At 34.2% G+C, this 13,159-nt stretch overlaps 3 protein-coding genes across 7 annotated transcripts; 1 reads left to right on the top strand and 2 right to left on the bottom strand.

Annotated features, from left to right (window-relative positions):
• Nucleotides 495-2,444, top strand: LOC105168872 (transcription factor TCP5). The gene is made up of 2 exons (XM_011089057.2): nucleotides 495-789; nucleotides 1,208-2,444. The coding sequence occupies exon 2, from the start codon at nucleotides 1,239-1,241 to the stop codon at nucleotides 2,343-2,345; it is 1,107 nt and encodes a 368-aa protein (XP_011087359.1). The 5' UTR covers nucleotides 495-789; nucleotides 1,208-1,238; the 3' UTR covers nucleotides 2,346-2,444.
• On the bottom strand, nucleotides 7,162-7,497 carry LOC105168874 (psbQ-like protein 3, chloroplastic). The gene has a single exon (XM_011089058.2). It carries the CDS (start codon nucleotides 7,495-7,497, stop codon nucleotides 7,162-7,164), a length of 336 nt encoding a protein of 111 aa, XP_011087360.2.
• Nucleotides 7,354-13,158, bottom strand: LOC105169394 (putative pentatricopeptide repeat-containing protein At3g49142; the record flags this gene model as incomplete). 5 transcript variants are annotated; one of them, XM_020696452.1, is given in 5 exon segments in its annotated part: nucleotides 8,370-9,496; nucleotides 9,585-9,676; nucleotides 10,457-10,551; nucleotides 11,182-11,350; nucleotides 11,594-13,158. In XM_020696452.1, a coding segment is annotated over 1 exon segment (1,428 nt), but the record flags the coding sequence as incomplete, so codon positions are not given.

Below are 13,159 nucleotides of genomic sequence, written 5' to 3' on the forward strand. Positions count from 1 at the left end.
ACTCTTTGGGTATTATATATATATATATATATGTAAGTTTAATTTAAATTTGATATTCTTCAACAACTAGACATTGTTAATTATGTATCTCTTCTTCTTTAATTAATTCTTCATTATGTGCCTATACCCTAATATTATAGAGGGACTCAAGAACAATTGTGTTGCACTTAAATTTAAGTACTACTAATAATGTCAAGAATTTCCTTAACATTAAAGAACTCATGTTCATTGCCAAAAGGGCATCTCTCTCTCTCTCTCTCTCTCTCTCATTGTATATCTATATGGAACATTACTGAGAAAGCTATTTGTAGTTGACAATAAAGCAGTTACCCTCATTTTCAAAGTATGCAGCTAGCTAGGTTGGTCCCAATTGGAGTTATAAGTCCATCTTAAGAGCCATTTATTAGCATGACACTATAAGCTCAAACACATGACTTTGTTTTCAAACAAAAAAAAAAAAAAAACAAGTGATTGAATTTTGCAACATGTAATTATCTTTGATGAAATTTGCAGAAATTTTATGTGTCGTTATGCATTTAGGCCACATGGACGCAAATGCGCCATACCTTTTTTCCCCTTTTCCTTTCGTTTTCAACACAGCATCGCACAATATTCCATCGTCTGCCTCTTCCCAGAATTGAAGAAACAAACTTATTTAAGCTCAATTCTCTTAGTACTCAGCATATAATTAGGTTTTCCTTCTGAGTTTTTCCCCACACTACCGCGAATGAGCTGAAAGTGCAGCGTTTCCGACTCCACTTCTGCAGCTGGCAAAGAGAACAGATTCAGGTTGATCAACAGTAATTATACTAAAATATTCATGAGTTCGTTTTGCAATGTTTCCTTTTAATTTACTCTCTGAATTTCGGAGAGTATAATCTTATGTTTCCTCCAAATTGTTATAAATATATATTTATGTTTATCAGCTTGCAAGAGTTTATGAAGATAAGATAACCTAGAAAATTTTCCTATTACATTTCCCAAAACCTAATTGTTGTTGCATAATTTAGACACTGTTATGAAATAAAATTTCAGCTAGATGTTAATTGTCTTTGATCAAACTAGGGGTTCCCCAAGAACGCGTAAAAAGTTTCCATCATCAAAATTTCTATAGATTTATGCCTTCTTAGAGCAAAATCCACCATAGAAACTGATGAAATTCTCCTGTTTTCTACGATTTATTTACTTGATCATCCAACTCTTGCAGGGCGATTCATGATGAAGCAAAAGTAGCACATATGATGGCCATGAATCCGAGAGAAAAAGACTTCCAAGCAAAGAGAGACGGGGATCCCAATTACAACAAGTTCCCCAAGTTCACATCTTCTTCAAGGCAATGGTCAAGCTACAAAAACCCAAGAATCATTCGCGTCTCTCGTGACTTTGGAGGCAAAGACCGGCACAGCAAAGTGTGCACTCTGCGGGGACTGAGGGACCGACGCATCAGGCTTTCTGTCCCTACTGCAATTCAGCTCTATGATCTTCAAGACAAGCTTGGACTCAGCCAGCCCAGCAAAGTTGTCGATTGGTTGCTTGACGCGACTAAGGACGAAATCGACAAGCTCCCTCCTCTCCCTATGATCCCTGGAAGTTTCACACCGTTCCATCAACCAACACTAGCTTGCCAAGATTCATCAGGAACCATTAACCCTCAAAACCCCATGTCCCATTTTCTTGCTACTAATCATCCCTTCGCCAAGAATTTAGGGATTAGTACTCCAAGAAAAGATGGGATCATCAAGATAGACGAGGATGAGAAGGAAATGTCGACAACAGGAAAGGAAAAGTGGATTTTTCCACAACAGGAGCAAGAAAATCAAGAGGGTTTTGGAGGATTTGTAGCTCAACTTTCAGCACAAAACCTCTTCCCACTGAGCAATATCAATCATCAGTCATCGTCCATACCGAACTTGGGCTACAACTCTTACTTCCATTGTTGGGATCCTCCAAACCTGTCATTATCTCAATTTGGAGGAGGGTTTACTTTCCCAAATCAAACAGATGAGCAGCAGCAGCAGCAGCCCTACAATACGCTTTCAACGTTTAATCTACCGACGAGCTCTCAGCTCTATTTCTGCCCTTCTGCAACAGCTCTGCCAGCTTCTATCATCCCTTCTTTTCCTTCATACATCAGTACCCCTTCACTGGACAACTATGGGTTGAGACAATTCAATCATCATCATCAGTTGCAGCAAAATCCACAGCTTCTGCCCACAACAACCCTTCACTTGATCAATCCCACCATGAAGTCCTTCGCCCTCAATGTCAACTCTAAAACGGTTAATCATTCACAGGATCAGAAAGCTGCTGATGAAAGACGGAACAAAGACCACAGAAATAGTTAATTCCTGAAAGTTTTACATGATTCGGTAGTGCTAATTACCTTGGAAGAAACAAATTAAGAAGGGCTCACGTGGGATCAATACTTCAGAGATAAATTGCAACGCCGTACAGTAAGAATTTCTTCTGTCTTAATTAATTTTTATGCGATATATATATATATATATAAATACTGGAAAAATGTGATTTATTAATGATAAAACTGTATGTATTAATTTACATGTTTGTCAGGTTTTGAGGTATTTGTTACAGAAATTAAATAATGAATGATGAATTATTAATATATGAAAAGCATGCAATAGAGTTGTGTAATGCTGGCTTAATTTATGAATTCAATTATATCATTTGGGCTTTTAATTTTATTTTGTTTGTCGCTTTACGTTCAATATATTTATTGATTCAAAAATATCGATCTACTAAATTAATATTTGAGTTTGATTATACTGATTGATATAGTAATGAATTGAATTTTATTAGAAAAAATAATCTATAATGCAGGGACATTATATATGTAATTGATATATATATATATCCATATAATCAAGTGCCAGCAAAGAAGACATTTGATATTGTATTAGTTTAAATATCTGATAAAATGTTGTGTTTTTTAATAAACTGATCATAATTTTTAATTTACCGATTCCAACTAAAAAAGTATTTTAAAATGTATAATTTATAAAAATTTTAATTGATTGAACTAATTTAATTGTCCATTTATATCACAAATATTATGGCCTGCTGCTTATGATGAACATTATAAGGAACAGCAAGAAAGACTAATAAATTTATTTTGATTTATGATATGTATATATACATATATATATGATTGAAACACAAAAGTGGGGATGATAAATTAATTAATTAGTGAGATGGCTTAAATTTGGGCATCATTTAATTTTAAGTAAAAATAATAATGGCAACACTTTCCTAATATATATATATATATATAAGGTCAATTTATATAAATGCATATGTGTCTTTAAAATTTTAATCACTTTCTTTGACAAATCTCATGAGGCAAACACTTACAAATACTTGTTAAGTTCAATTCAGTTCTCTATGTTAGAAGGGTATCAGCCGTTGTTGTCCTGTAAGTAATGAACTGATAATTTTAGTCTTATAATTTAATTATTCTGACATAAATCAATCAAAAATTTGTCGAAACAATTAGAAATTTTAGGAATTTTTGGGGTTTTTTTCTGACTAGACGCCAAATTTAGATGTGGCATATTAGATCTGCACATTTTGGAGGAAGTTTTGGGACATTTTTGCATATAGTCACTGATTTCTTGTTCATTCTATTGTTTGACAGGGAATGCAAAAGGGGTGTTGATTTTCCTCCAAAATGTGTAGATCTAACGTCATGTAAGCTGCCACGTCCAAACAGTACTAAAAGTAATATAAGATTTAATCATGACTAGTTATTATGACTAAAATAAATAGCCATGGCCATTGACCATAACCGTACAATATTTGTTCGTCGTGGTTTTTGCGAATGTGGCTAAAATATGATTAAAAATACTTTTCATGACGGACAAATTTTTGCATCAGATTTCTTCAATATTAATATATAATAGTTATTTACCATAGCTTTTAGTCCATACATTAGAAAAAATACAATTTTCCATTACGGTTAATTACCATTGCCAAAAAAAGAAAATAACTATAAATACAAATCAACCACGGCTTCACAACGGTCATCGGCCGTTGTTTCTGCAAGTAGCCAAAATATTAGCCATGGCCAAAACCATAGCAAATGTTTGGACTATGGCTAAAACAATGGCAAATATTGATTAATCATTTAGTTTATTTAACCATAGTTAATAGTATTAACTTACCATGATTTTTAAGCGTAGTCATTTATAGTGTAGCGAAACCTTATTATTATTTTTTTTTATAGTGATAGCTATTAAAAGTTCTAGTGAAAATTGGTACCCAATTGCCGAAAAAAAACTCAATTTTTCTAATATTCCTCCGATTATTCTAACGAAAGGACTAAAATTGCCGCAAAATAATTCATTGGAGTTAAAGTTACAACATGAGTCACCACCCCTTAACATACATAACTAAAATATATATATAGTCCATCTGGGAATTGAATATTTTGCTTATTTAAGCAGCTTGTTGATGAAATATATATACATGCATGGTATACAAATGCTGATGAAATTAATATGCATGCTATACATGTAGCTTTATTTTTGATAAATTAATTAATTATGCATGTTTTGGTTTGTTTTTCAAAAGTTACCAAATATCATTCTATTAAAGTAAAAAATATTTTCACATTAGTCGAATTAAACTCATAAGTCGTATAGTCATATAGAGTCTCAATTTTACTATCTAAATTAGGTACGATCGAATGCACTTACATTTATTAAGCATATTAAAGATTTAGAAAAGATTTACAAGAAATAATTTTACGAGCATGCAAGCATATACGCCTTTCGTGATCATCTTTTCTAGGGGAATTTAAACCCTCACCACTTTCGCTATGAAGCCGTTCATCATGAAACGTCGTCATTTCAATCATTATTCGGATGTTTCTTTAAGTTTTTCAACAGATCTCAGTTATAACTTTTTTAGTCATCATTTGGGTTTCATTAAAATTTACCCACCTTTCAATTATATCAAATAATTTAAATAAAAATTATTATTTCTTATCTCCCTCTGGCCTTTTCACTTTTCCTCCCCCTTCTGATTCACTTGGAATTGTTCCCAATGTTCTTTACATGAGACAAATGTTGCCCAACTCCTTTGGTAAAAACGTCAAGTGCAGAAGTATTAATTGCATAGGTCATTATTTGACAATGAAATTGCAAGTTTAGTCCTATAATTTATGAAAGACGGCGACTTTAGTCCTCCATTTTAAAAGGGACCAGCAATATTGGTCTCAAATGCAAATTAATCACGTGCTAGTTTATTTTTCCGATCCATAAGTTTTCAATTTTCAAACTATTACGCGCGGATGTGACTTTTTTTCTAATAAATTTTGTTTTATTTGTTGCTATATATATAACTACAATAAATTGTAAGAAACTCGTGTAAACTATGGTTCGGATTAAATGTTGATATAAATTTCATAATATTCGATCATTACGTTTTCTGATCATTTTCTGGAATATCTTATATACATGGATTATATAATTATTAATCGAATATATATGTAGCGTCGATTGTATTTAATAGTATAATTAGATTATTACATCGATTGTTGTTATTGCCTATATCGAAATATTATCAACTATAATATCAGATAATATCGATCATATTATAGGAAATGCTATATTATTAATGAAACTTGTTTTTTTTTTCCTTTGGAAACTCTGAAATATGATTGTTTACTTATGTACGTATATTATTATGTGTGTGTATATATACATTGAATCTTGAAATTGTACTTCTTGATATAATTATCAGAAAACAACAACAACAATAATAAAGTCATTAATTTTAATCTAGTTATATAATAATTAAGAGCTAGCTAGCTAGAATAAAATAATTAAATGCAAAACAATTAAAGCTAGCTAGATCATCATATATATATATATATCGTTAATAAAGACTATCTACGATTGATAATAATCCAAAACGTACCTACGTACTATACCAATAATTAATTGTGATCTAATTAATTACATAACCATGCACAATTAATATTATAAATATATATCCAATAATTATATATATGTATATGTATAAAACCCTAAAAGAAAGAAGCATAAAGAGAATATATATATGTGTGTATATGTAGAATGAATGAATGAGTGCATAATTGAGAATGTTGAAAAGGAAAGAAGAGGATGTGCAGACTGCTGACAGCATCAGCATCAGTATAGCTCACAAGATCCAAGAAAATTTAAACCAGCAGCTCACCACATTATACCAAGTTGTGGGTGCAGAAGGGCTATGCATCCCCATAAACTTGCCAAAATAAAACCTCCTTTTTCATCACTAGTGGAGTGGTCCTCCTCTATATTTATCTCATTACATCTATGTATGTATGTATGTGTATGGGAAAATTATTATCTGTATTAAGCTCGAAAAGGTTGAATTACTTACATGACAAGTATAATGAAATATATTTATCATGTAATTAATTATTTTTTCTGAACTGCATGCACGTCTGCCCAGTGTAATTACATGATCTCGTGAGATTTGATTTGCATGTGGTTTAAGTAGGGCATGTGGGGTGGACCAAAATGTGTTTTTCTTTCAGTTGAATGGGTGTGAACTGAGAGTGATGTAGTATATGTGTTGCTGTCTTGAAGGCTCTCTCTAAATATCATTTTCTAGGGTTTTCAATTGGGGTAGTCTGCACGCTGATTGGAGGCAGACCCTATTAATCAATCCAAGATATGAGAAATAAAAATTTTAAATTATTGTGATTTCAAAATCATTTCTTGCTATAATTAGGAAAAAAAAAAAATGAAGTTCGTAGCTGCCCTTCACACAAAATTTGAAAAATTCCTCCAAAATTTTACTAGAAATTATTGTCGTTAATAAATTTGTAAAACAATCAGTAATAAAAAAATTTCAATACTAAAATTAGCTACCAACTAAATATTCTCCTCACTAATTTTGTTCTAACATAAATTAGCAACCGATTTCACTATTTTCAAGAAATGATATTATTTCTTGTAGTGAAAAAGATCCATAAAAAGGGTAATGCTAAGCCAGACGTAGAACACAGTAAACTTGTTTGGTATAAGTTTAAGGATCATGTTGCTACTTCTTCTTTCTGAAACTTTGTGTTTAGTAATTAGTATATTTTTAGGGTAGTAAAATGCAATTAACTGAAAATGATGATTATATATTTATTTAGAGTGTAGCCAAAATGTGACGGAGGGATGAGATAACCCTATCATAACACTCCCACGCTCTAATCCTATCCTCATCTCTGGCCGCATAATCCAGCTTCATCACCCCATTGAACAAATCCGAGTAGAGTTTCCTCAGCCGCCCCCTCTTCTCCGCCGGCTTCGCTTGTATAATTGTGTACATGTCCTGTTTCAGCAACGACGAGCTCTTCCGGAGCACCTTCTGCGCTTCCTTCCACGACTCCGCCACTAACAGATCCTTCACTCCCACCAGGCTCTGCGCGTGGGGTTCAATCCCCGATTCCGCTTCTTCCACTGTCTGGTCCGGGACTGTCATTCTGAAATCGAAGGCGGTGGCGGGTTTTGTGAAGAGGAAGAGGGCTGAGGCTGAGGCTGTGAGTATTATTAGGGATGATCTTCTGGTGGTGGTGGTGGTGGCGGTGGTAGGGGGGTGGGGGTTTGTTGGGGGATGAAGTGGTGGTGGGTTGAGTTTCTGGAGTAGAGATGGTAAGTATGTTGCTGCGGCCATAAGGTTCTTTGAGGAACTGCAAATGCTTCGCTACTGTTTATTTACTTTGTGAGTTTAAACGTAAAATGAGTAGCAGTTTGGTATGAGGTTGGGAAAGTTGTGAAAAAAATACAAGTGTATATATAGTATAGTAATAAAACAAGAAAATGAATACATCAATTAAAGGAGATCATAAAACTTTACAAATAGTTCAAATCATATCATACTCAACTGTTTGTCGTGATTTGTTAATAAATCGTGATCATAAAAATATAATATAGGATTAATTTATACTTAAATTCCATTTAAAAATGCAAACCTTAATGATTTCCACCATCTTGTTGTTGCTCCTTTTGTCCAAACCCATCAGCAAATTGTTGGTTTGTGCCTCTCACATCTTGGAGCAATGTATGAACCAGTTCATGTAGGTCTGTCTCCCTCTTCCGAGCCTCATTCCCGTCTTTCGAGCCACTTCAAGAGCAATTTCAAACAATTTTCTATTTTCTTCTTCTTTTCCTGAAAATTATTCTTCCATCTTTGTAGCACTAGAATGCATATCTTCCATTACTTTGATCAACTCATTAAACTTTTCTTCAAATGCTCTAAATGTAGAACCAATTGGACTTGCACTGGTAGATGAAATATTTGTCCACATGTCCTTTTCTCAACTTCAGATTCTTTTGCTTCGCAGAAATAGTTGAAACCAGGATATCAGCCTCTTTGTGTTGGTAAAAGTGCTACCTTCTACAAACTAAAAGCTGATCAAAGTAGAACATAGAAATTGATTTTGGCGATGAGTCTAGTAGGTGTTAAGGAAGTGCCAATACTTAAGTTTTCTTAGTGGTGGGAGTGATGAAACAATGAGAGTACTTACATTTAATGAGATCATGGTTATGCTTATTAAGTTGCAGAATTAAGGGTCAAGAACACTTTGGATACAAGTAATACTTTAGTACTCTCAAGATCCCACAATCACACTGCAAGCTGAAACTTTTCCCGAGGAATATCCGATTATGTTTTCAGGGAGGAAAGAAAAATTTTATAAAAATCTCTTTGTTTCTGAAACAAGAAATATTATCAGAGAATGAATTCTTCCATATCTCCTGTATGGCTGTATGATGAATATTGTTTCCTAATAAAATCCTAATAATATCACCTACATAATGAAGACATGTTTTCTCCGATACACCTGTTTATGACTATCATTAAACTAAAGAAATAACTCGAAAAATCCAAGCTTTACACATTCTTGCATCATTTCAATAAAAGAACATATAATGTTGATAGTAAAATAAGAAGAAAAGAAATAATCGAAAACCAGTAGAACTCCTGAAAGCTCTTTACACCAAATTAACACTGCTAAATCTATATCAATTTCTGTTCTATAAAAAAAATTTGAATTCTTTCCTTTCTGAGTTTCTTCAAGCATTCAGAAAAGGGTAGACCTACTGTGTGTAGTTGCACGTTTGTATGTGTACTGGGATACTTACAACATCAATTTCCAATCAAAACAAAAAATAAACATATAATTCAATCATATAGGCCAAACGCCACAAATTCAAGAATCCAATAAACATATAACTCAACAGATGTTGAATTTTGTCTTACTTACGTTTGATTGTTCCAGCCCCTGGGAGAATGTGCGATGAAGTGCTTTATCCACACACCCTTCAAAAGGATTAGGATTAGGATTAGGCTTAGAATTTGAAATCTCCGGACCTCGTGGTCGGTGATCTCCCAATAACTCTTCATTCTCATCTCAAAGGCGCAAAGATGCACCTCACTAACACCCTCGCCCGCGTCCTCCAACTCATCTCTAGTCACCCTCCTGTCAAAGAGAAACAAAACCAATTACATTCTAACAATGAAAAAACTATAATGATGACAGCTCACTAACTAAAAGGAACAAATATCACCAGAGTCAACAAGACAGATAACCACTTTGAGGAATGCGTCAAAATTGGACAGATACTCTACTTGCATCCAGTGGAATCAAACTAGTTGTACCCTATAACAATGCAAAAGACATGATGACAGATTACACTAAATAAACCGAATAAAATAACTTACATGAAGATGATTTAACAATGATTTAAAACCTTTACATTACAAGGATATTCGCGCAAAGAATAAGAATATAAAAATGGCCATCTTTTCTTGTAGGTTTCTGAGCCAAATATTTGGTGTTATTTTGGCACTATAATGGCATGTAGGTTGTTGATCTCTCCTCAAATATTTGGATAAATATGTACCTTTTATCTTATAGTAATATTTGTTCAAGGTAAAATTGCTTCCCGCAATAGATAAAAAATTTGAATCCAGTGATAAATAGCTGAGAAGAAACAGATTCGATATTTCCTTCAAAATTACCATCGTAGCCACAAATAGAGAAGTAAAAGTATAGCCTGACACTATATACTGGAACCAGGTAGTTTCCTTCACTATCCATCCAGAAGGTATGTTTAATAGCCTGAACAGAACCCTTTTTGCAGATAGAAACTTCACGTAATTGTCCCTAAATGTTACTCTACAATAACTTTAAGATGACACTACCGAGGAGAATGTCATAATCATTAGTATTTCAGCCTTCGAGCAAATATAGAACATGATACAATGTGCAATATTTTCTTAAACCTTCAACAGCCACATAAAAATGAGAAAGTAGCCTGGTTCAAGCAAAACTGTATTATTTCCCCGAGTAAGATGCATAATAACCAAAGAACAAAGAAATTTACATGATACTAAGGACTGATTGGAAAACAAACTTTCTCATGAAACTGGAAGCTACCTGACTGAAAAATGGCCAAGTTTTCATATTTTGGGCCCTCACGCATTAACTGTCTGGAAGATGTTACCATTTGGTGTCATAAACTAATTGGGTCTCTGCCACAATTTTTAAGAGAATATGAGCTTCTTCTTCAAAATATATATGTACATATACATATATATATATATATATATATTCTGTAAACCATTTACTAAACATCTAGATCAACTAGACTAACCAAAAGTTGTATAAAATCAGGTAGGTTATTCATAAGAGCTGAACCAACCCAACCGAGGATTTCAGAAAATGAATTACAGGAGCTCCACCATAACAGAATTAACTTAAAGGTATTATATATTCCTACTTTCCTCAATGCTTGTACAGGTAAAATGCAGAAGAAATCCACAATCTATGTTATGGATACTACAATTTTTCAAATTATTTAATCAATAAATCATTCACTATTCTAAGATAGACAGAAGAAAGGCAGACGCACATCCAAAAACATACAGAATTCCACCAACCATATTCAAAATTAAAAGGAAAAAGGCGAAAATACCTATCAAAAGAAAAATCCCTAAACATTTCACACCAATTCCACCTTCATGCACTAAATACGTGAATGGGCAGTGAAAAGTCCAATGCCCAGTGAAGTTCTCACACTGCTTAACTACCAATAACAAAAATATCTCATATTAACCAGCGCGAGAGAAATGGAAAAGGGTGATCAATGTTTGAAGACTCACCAAATGTGCCTCCGATGACAGATGATGAATTAACTTCACCGATGACCAGAAGAAATTGAGGCAAGAGCGATGTTTTCTTTTTTTCTTATTTCTCTTCACCTGACTGGAATAAATTGGGGCACGGTTCTTCTCAAGAGCGATTTCTTCTTCTTCTTCTTTTTTCCCCCTCCTTTTTTTAAAAAAAAAGAAAAAAATAGACATTTAAGACAAATTTGTTTTAACAAAATTCTCAAATAACTTCTGAGACGGAAATTTTCCATCTCGAATTCTCAAGATGCTCTTGTCATTTGAACATGATCTATTACAAATGCTTGTTCCAAGAAACAAAAATGTAATAACTACTTTTCTAATGAAGGGGAATTTAAAACTTTAGATCACTTGACATTGATATGGAAAAAGGAATTACTATCACCTGAAGTCCAGATAATTGTAGAAGCAAATCGCCAACAGCAGATTATGCTTTATGTGATCAAAAATTCCCCAGTTATCCCTTTTGGAGAACTGCAGTTGGGGCCAGAATTGGTATTTCCGTACTTTCTATGTATTAATTTACCAATAATCACCACATGAGCAAATCCCATTTTCAAAATGGTGGTATCGATTTGTATCCCTTACTATGATTTCACGCTCAGCAATCTTAGAGATGAACTTGATAGCGACGTGGCAATCCTCACAAACACGAAGATTTTTAGTAACCCTGATCAATATCCCTGGCTTGCTATTAATAATTGCGAATACAATGGCCAATTTTTCACTGTGAACCACCAGATGGTTTTCTTTATCTTCCTCCTCCACATCATGAAGGGCTGTGTCTGTCTTTGGAACATAACCAGCTTCTTTCATTTTTCCTAATAAGCTTTCTAACTCTTCATAGATCTCTTCTGATTGTGGATGTGATCTATCACCAGCAAGGAAAGTATGGACCTGATCCTGAAGCTCAACATTGCTAACACCAGGTATTTTCTTGATTCCTCTGCCTTTCATAATTGAGCGAATTAATGTGACGTCTTTCCATCTCCCAGCCTTGGCATAAATGTTTGATAACAGGACGTAATATCCAGATTGCTGCGGAGCCAATTGAAAAAGATGATCAGCTGCTACAACCCCAATATCCATGTTATTATAGACATGGCAAGCGCTCAATAGAGCTCCCCAAACCCTGTCGTTTGGCTCCATTGGCATCTGCTTGATATGAGTGTAGGCCTCATCCAGTCGACCAGCACGCCCAAGTAGATCAACCATGCAAGTATAGTGTTCCAATCTAGGAACTATCTTATATTCTTCAGTCATCAATCTATAATAGTTACGTCCTTCTGATAACAATCCTGCGTGGCTGCAAGCTGAAAGAATTGACACAAAAGCTATTGAATCTGGGGCCAGACCTAAGTCCTGCATTTTGGAGAATAATTCAATTGCTTCCTGACCTTTACCACTCCTACCATATGCAGACATCATTGAAGTCCATGAGATGACATCCTTGATTTGCATCTCATCAAATACTTTTCTTGCTTCTACTAAACACCCACACTTAGCATACATATCAATCAAAGCATTCTCTATGGACAAGTTAGGCTTCAGCCCCCTCATTTCAACATATTCATGAATCTGCTTTCCTAGTGACACGGCAGAAAGATCTCCGCATGCTGGAAGAACACTAGCGATAGTTATTGCATCTGGTTCTGTCCCATTAGTTTCCATCTGTAAATAAAGGTCAACTGCCTCAGTCGACATAGAGTTATTTGCATAGACGGCTATCATTACATTCCATGCCACCAATTCCTCTTTGGACATGCCCAAGAAAATCTTCTTCATGAACATAACATTTTCTTTGCTCGTATTAGTCACAGCAGGTGAGAGGCTAGCCATTGTGCCAGGATTAGGTTTGACACCTAGTGACTCCATTTCCTTGCACACCTCCAGTGCTTCATCAAACCGCCCATTTTGTGCATAACCCGCCACCATAGAATTCCAAGATACA

This window comes from Sesamum indicum, linkage group LG8 (genome assembly GCF_000512975.1).
Source record: "Sesamum indicum cultivar Zhongzhi No. 13 linkage group LG8, S_indicum_v1.0, whole genome shotgun sequence".
NCBI classification, from domain to species: Eukaryota; Viridiplantae; Streptophyta; class Magnoliopsida; order Lamiales; family Pedaliaceae; genus Sesamum; species Sesamum indicum.